Source organism: Phalaenopsis equestris, unplaced genomic scaffold, assembly GCF_001263595.1.
Source record: "Phalaenopsis equestris unplaced genomic scaffold, ASM126359v1 Scaffold000094, whole genome shotgun sequence".
In the NCBI taxonomy this organism is placed as follows: Eukaryota; Viridiplantae; Streptophyta; class Magnoliopsida; order Asparagales; family Orchidaceae; genus Phalaenopsis; species Phalaenopsis equestris.
The window spans coordinates 1,249,855-1,257,061 of record NW_018164536.1 but is presented as its reverse complement, the minus strand read 5'-3'; the positions used below and the strand labels follow the sequence as shown (position 1 = coordinate 1,257,061).

Here is a 7,207-nt window from a genome sequence, read left to right as displayed (position 1 = left end):
ATATATATATATATATAACATTATATTAATTGACTTATTAAAAATCTAGCATTCGGTCGTCTGCCCTATGCGCGCCCAAAGCTTCAGCTCTCTTCCTCCTCTCCTCTACATGAGCACAGCGCCTCTTCTTCCTCTTCCTCGACACTAACACAACGTCGAAGTTTCCTCCTACCTTCTCTACCTTCAGTCACGACTCAACCCGGCACTGCCGCCGCCTCCTTTGCACAGGACCAGCGCAAGAAGTTGCAGCTTCCTCCGTACTTCTCACCTTCGTTCGGCTAGGGCTCGGCATAATACATCACTCATGCGATCTTTCTCCTTCTTCCTACTCTTCCTTTGCACGTGTGCACAGTATAGAAGTCACTTGACCACCATCCTTCCCTTCGGATTCTTCTTCTCCTTCACCTCTGCAATTTCATTTATCGCCCCTTTGATTCCGTCGTTCGAAAGGGAGCAAGCAGCTCTTAAGTCATAACCAAAGGGATGCATATCCTTGATGCCCATTCGAATTATTATTATTATTATATTTATTTATTTGTTTGTTTACTTTCAGTTATTACATCTAGCATTTACTCTTTGTAAGAGTTTAATGATAATTTCATTCAAAGATAAAGATAAACAATTTCAAGCATTATACTAGCAAATATTAGAAAATCTTTTGCAGGATATTTTGACTAAGGGCGGGGAAATATGGCACTTTAATAAAAATGCCTATTTGAAGTAGAGTTGATGGTAGCAGCAATAACAGATGCTAGGTGGCCAATAGTGCTCAAAGTCAATGGGTGGTGACTACGAGAAGAAACCAACAATGAGTGGTTGATTGAAACTAATTGCAACAGCAAAACCAGTTTGAGACTTTTTTTAATAGTGATAGTATTGCAAGAAAACTGGAGAGGCTATCAAAGAAAAGAGTTCTGCCAGAGGATAGAAGAACCATTGATGGTGTAGGTCAATAGGGAAGAAAAGGAAGAACAATTGTTTTTTGCAAAATAAGGCGGGGTAAATACCAATAGTTATATAGTCTCGCAATTTGTGTTGATGGCAAATGAAGCCAAAAAGCATCTAAGGAAAACTACAGAACAAGTTTGAGGAGATGATGAGAATTGTAGCAAGGAATTAGAATAATGGGTCATTGTGAGAGGATGATCACCAAGTGAGGAAAAACAAATAAGAGAAATAAGTGAGAAGATCCAATATATCGAGTTATCGACATAAGGTCATTGATGCATCAATGAGCAAAAACACAAAGATGCAATCAAGATTACAAGAGGAATTGTGGCAAGAAAGGAAGAAAGCATCATGTGAATCCTAAGAAGAATTATGGTGAACCTAATATAAGTAGGATGTCAATAAATCTGACCTGTCCAGGCAACCAAACCCAAACCTGACCAAAATAATATAAACTTGAGTTGACATGGTTATTATTTGAGTTAGATTTGGGTCAAAATTATAGGCCAAGTTATATTCGGCTCGGGTTTGAGTTGATAAAAAATTTACACAATTCGCATTTCAATTTTTTTAAGATAAACTGGTTGATCCATGGTTGATCCAAAAAAAAAAAAAACAATAACAAGCATTTATTCCAATAAGTGGGGACGGTTAAATAAATCCTTTTTTCCATTGTATCCTCCTATTGAGATCCAAACAAAAAAAAAATCCCTATAATAAAAGATTCGACAAGTCTGAATAGAGTTTAATTCAAGTTATTTTTACACTTATAATGAATGGATTAGGTTCAAATCAAACATATTCGAGGTGACTCGAGCCCAATCCCATTAGTTAGAATTGACACCCCAAAATATTAGCATGCAGTTGCATGCTTCTTAGGTAGAACAAGCAGATTAGAACAAAAGTACACTGAAACGTGTAGAAGATGGATTATGGGACGTTTGAAAAGAAGAGTAAGACGAGAACAAGGATTGTAATTAAGGTGACCATTATGGATTTGCGAAAAGTTCTTAAAGCAAGGAGAAAGGGAAGGATTTGGCGCGAAACAATTTGCAAAAAAAAAAAAAGAGAGGACACATAGAGGCTTAGTAGTTTATCAGCTTTAGAGTTTTTAGGTTACGCAATATTTCATCACTACAAGGTTTAAAGTATTAGATTTACGAGATATTTAAATTTTGGGTTTACAATAGTTCGAAATTGAGTTTAATGGTTTGTTTTATCATTAGGCGTCAATGGATTTGGATAGATATAAAATCTTTTTTTATTTTAATTTTTATTTGGACAGAGATAAAATCTTTATCATTAGGCGTCAATGGTTGTAAATCAAATATAGAGGATTATCAAATTATGGTGCTAAAATAAACCATTAAAAGAAAAACTTTGAGGAAAGCAAAGAATCTTGCTTCAAACTAGATACTACAAAATTGAGGATGAAAAAGGATGATGTGATATCAAATTGATGGAGGTTGATCAATAAAGAAAAGCATAGGAGCAAGAGAAAATAAAGGAGCTCAACATACACGGTGAAGATGGGAGAAAGAAAGCTCATCATACATAGCTTGAAGCAACCCGCATACACAGAATTTATCAAATAACCAAGTGCTAAATTAGCCTAAATTTCACTAATCAATAACTTATCTAAACATCCACACAAATAACCCTATTTATAGAAAAATAATCCTAAGGTATTGAATGAGAAAGTCCATATTCTTATCACCTAAAATAAAAAAGGGATTATCCTTATTTTTATTATGTTTTGATAAAATCAATTAGAAATAGGCCTACAATTGGCCTAGTTCAGCTCCTTCAATTAGGTTCAATTTCTTTGATGAGAAAGTCCGTATCCTTATCAGCCATAAAAAATTGATCTTTTTTGGAGCTAAACAAATTAATTTCTATCATATCATGTTCATGTTGTGTTTGCACTGTGTCGGCACTATTTAGGTTGGGGGAGTTGCCCGTAAGAAGTTGTCAGTCACCAGAATCGAGATCCAAGAAGCTATCGGTCATCAGAATCGAAATCCCGTCGCCCACTTCGGAAGGACATTGAAGTATGAAATCGAACTGACCCCATATTTTTTATAGTTTTAAATGAAAGAACACTATACATCAAATCTTGTATCTATCCCGAAGTATAAGCACAAGACTTGAGGATGAGGCTCGATCAGATAAACTAAAAAATATATGACATCCGTTTGGTCTGCGAAACTGTTTTATTTGTCGATAAGTTCCCCTATTTAATATGAATAATTAAATAAGGTTTATATTAAGCTGGGTTTGGAAAAACTTCTTATGAGGGCAAGCCCCTATAGTTAATTACATCTTAAATGACTGAAGTCACCTAAGAAAACTCTCGATAAAAATCAGGAAATATTATCTTCAAAGAGGTCAAAAGGATAGGACTTTTCAACGAAATCGGACAAAGAGGTGTGCAAAGGGGAATGGTTCAAACTTAGAACATTTATTATAGAATCCAAAGGAAACATAACTAGGGGATGCTACAGATCCGAAAGAGAATCTCGGTGACTTCCCAGTCTACCCTATGATTTGGCTTCAGTTTCGAGGAAGAAATATTCAAGTGTTTTATCCTGCCAATTTTATTTATTTAGGTCTTACATTCGTGTGAAACGATCACACAAATAGTCTGGAAGATATGAAAATTTAGGTCGTGACTGACGACAACCTCGTACTCCTAAGACAAGTTAGGGCTTAGAATGTACAGTAGAGCCGTACAAATGCCTAAAGATAAGTTAAGGATTTATGTTGCATAAGCACAACCTCGAAATCCTGTGGATTGTTGTTTTAACTTCTAAGAAAGGAATGATTTAACTAGTTTAGACATGTTCTACTGTTGACGATGGTCGTGCAGCCCACAATGCTAGCTCAAAACTCCTTGTCATGACGACTTTAAGTTTTTTAGGGTATCAAGTTATGATGTCAAATCAAGCGGTCATATGGTTGTAGTCCTTTAAACATTTTATGAGAGACATGTTGAAGTTGTACAGTGTATGGAACAACAGTAGAATGTGTAGCACAGGACAATAATAGATTATGCAGAGAAAAAGAACAGTACAACATGCGGTGTAAAGAAAAGGTAAAAGGTACAGCAGGAAAGTAACTGCAAGAAAGTAACATGTTGTAAACACAAAGCAAACTTGTATACCTGGGAGATCCGTTGTTCATTATGTGTAGTTGATGCAACAGGTACAAATAGAACAGACTGAAATGCATCATATAAACGAAAGCAAAATAAGAAAAGAAACGTCACCCGAAAAACTCGAGAAAGAAAGGTAAATGACCCACAATGGAAAATTCGGGAAAAATCAACGAATAATCAATGACGAAAAGCTCGAGAAAATCAACGAGTAACAATTTCAAATAAAATCCAACAATTCAAATAAAATCCTCAAAACCTCGGGAAAATCCCAGAGAAAAGACCACGAGTGTTTTGTCCAAAAATTTTGATAAAACATATGAAAAAGTCTAAAAAGAGGGGACCGCAAACACACGGGTAGGGCTAGACTCAGATATATATTTGTACTCGATGGTAGTCGAAGACTATTCGGTCACCCGGATGTATAAAGCCCGCCACTCGACTAGAAGAGTGCCCTACTGAACCTAACTTAGGAGGGTACTCATTGGCCCAAACAGGTAATCAACAGGTGGACAACCAATTTTTTTTAAATATATTTAAAATTTATATTTTTAGCATGCACATAGGTTTCAAACATACAAAAGTGGGTATATCAATTTTGTTTGTAGAAAAAAATATATATTTTTGTTTGAAAAAGGTGTATCCGTTCTTATCAAATTTATTTTTATTAGTTTTGAAAAAGTGTAGTTGTCCACGAGTTTATCACACTGTCGAGCGTAGGACTACCAACAACCTAAGAATGTACGGGTCAACTCCCACTAGTCTTATGTTGGTGAATGATGTTACATCTTACGGTTCACCGGGTCCGTGGGGGTGTCCCGATGTCGTAGGATGGAATATCATTCCGCTCTACCACCGGTGTGCCTTTGTTATCACCGCCCTAAGCCCCCATCAACACCTTACGCCCCAAAACGACTACTTGCGACATTGCTTGATGGTTTCACGTATAGCCTTTGGCTATACGTTGACACTTATGTATCGGACATAAGCATCAAAAAACTGAACCAATAAACAAAGAAAAAAAACAAAAGTGGGGTGAGAGAGAGGAGACACTGATCCCAAAAACACCGAAAAGACGGAAGATGAATCAGCCCTGAAAACTCATACGAAAAGACCTGAAGAGGTAGGGCCCAAGGTCCTTGAATCAATCCGAAGGGATATTATTTTCTCGCTTTTATTAGAATTGGATCAACCCAAGGAGGGTGTCCTTTCCAAATCCTGTCTCGAACGAGTCGAAACGGGCCCGAACCGACACGACGATCACCCACACATGACCTCCCCGATATTGGTGTCTAACCTAAAAAAATCTAACCTCAAAAAAAAAAATATCTTCCATGAGCTTAATTTAATTCAACCAACAAATAGGACAAATAGGACTTGAAAATCCTCCAAATTCCATGAATTGAACAAAAGGAAAGTGACCCGGGGAAGACTACCATCGGCACCTCCAAACTCATTTCCAACTCTCAAATTAATCAATAGCTTCACATACCAAATAAACATAGAACTTTCCAATAAAGCCACATAAATGCTCACGGTTGGGGTCAATAGAGAAGAGGAAGCAGCCACCAAGGCTCTCGGCAAAGGCCACCAACACGCTCACCGCTAAGGCAGGAAATAGGGCCAAAAGAGGCTCACGGCCAAGGCAACCCAAGGCACAAGACAACCCAAGGCACAAGAAAGGCTCGCGGCCAAGGCAACCCAAGGCACTAGAAAGGCTCGTGGCCAAGGCGACCCGAATCAATTCCACGAGAATCTTTGATATACGTAAAAGAGTACAAAATATAACCATAATTTTGGGATGACAAATTTGATCCACCAACAATCATCCAAGTAATTCAAGCCCAACAAGAAGGACCAAATCAAATTAAACAACCCTCAATATGTCTCACGGGTAATAGTAGGAAACCATCCGACAGCTCTCGAATAAGGACAGCACAACACACCAAGACAAGTTCTCGGGTGAGGGCCTAGAACAAACCAAATCAAGCCCCCAAGCCACCTCTCGGGTAGGGACAAGTATAAAGCACAAACATAGGCTCTCGGGTAGGAGCTAAACCAGCAAACCGAGCCCCCAACCAGAGCCAAAGGACAAGCTTCTGAGGCTAATAAATGGAACTCAAATCATTAGGACAAAACCTCAACTAAAACCAAAGTCAAAGGCCTCGATGAAATCAATATCCCATGCTTCAATAGTGCAAACCGAGTACCAACAAGAACCAAACCGGACCGCAGCTAAGGCTCAAAACCAGGCCACAACAAAGGCTAGAAAACATCCTCATGCCCTCAAAACATCAAAACATAGGGCCACCACGTGTTTCGAATAAAAATAGCTGTAGAACTTTTCCAAATCAGATAAATTTCTTCATAGCATGCATTCTTAAGCCAAAAAGAATTATAAGATGCCAAGACCGAGCCTTCCATGCGTGAAAGACAAAATAAACCCTCCAATGTCTCATGCTAGATACATATTATAACATGCTTGCAAGAGGAGCTAACATTGTCTCAAAGCCATGTTTCAACCCTCCTAATTGCTTCCAATAAAAATATGCCACAATAAATAGAAACATGCCATAGCTTTACCACTTTAAGCAAGTAATCAGGTCTAACTCCTAGAACATGCTCACATTTCCATTTCTAGATGCTTGAGTAACAAATATTTCAAAAATATAGGTGCAATATCACGCTAGCATGCTATACCATCCACAACACCAAGCTCAAAGGCTCGGCAGAGGGAAAACCGAAAAGAAGCAGGGGTGAAGAAGGTACCTCTTTGCAGCAAAAAGCAACACAGAAATTTTAAAAGCACTCCTCAACATTAATCTTTCCTCCAACAGTAAGAGGAAGTCAACCCAAGCACAAAAAAAAAAAACTAAAGAAGCAAGTTGAGAAAAGAAAATAGCAGAGTTTTCCCTCCCTCCAAGAGATTTTCGGCCCACTGAAATGCTCCAAACAGACCCTAATATAGACCAGAGAAAAGAGAAGGAATGATTAAGAGATCGTATATGGCTCAAGGGATCGAGAGAGGATGAGATCCTCGCAGAGGATATGATCTGCCGCAGAGAAGATCGAACGCAGAACGCAGAAGATAGGATACGAGGGATG

General features: G+C 38.1%; 1 protein-coding gene across 1 annotated transcript in view; it reads right to left on the bottom strand.

Annotated features, from left to right (window-relative positions):
- Positions 1-360: 360 nt before the first annotated feature.
- Positions 361-7,207, bottom strand: part of LOC110020166 (MAP3K epsilon protein kinase 1-like) — a 29,816-nt gene continuing 22,969 nt past the window's right edge. Inside the window, exons 13-14 of the mRNA XM_020718172.1 lie at positions 4,112-4,168; positions 361-492 (exon numbers count right to left, since the gene is read on the bottom strand). Coding sequence (XP_020573831.1) covers positions 361-492; positions 4,112-4,168 — 189 coding nt within the window. The remainder of the gene's footprint in view (positions 493-4,111; positions 4,169-7,207) is intronic.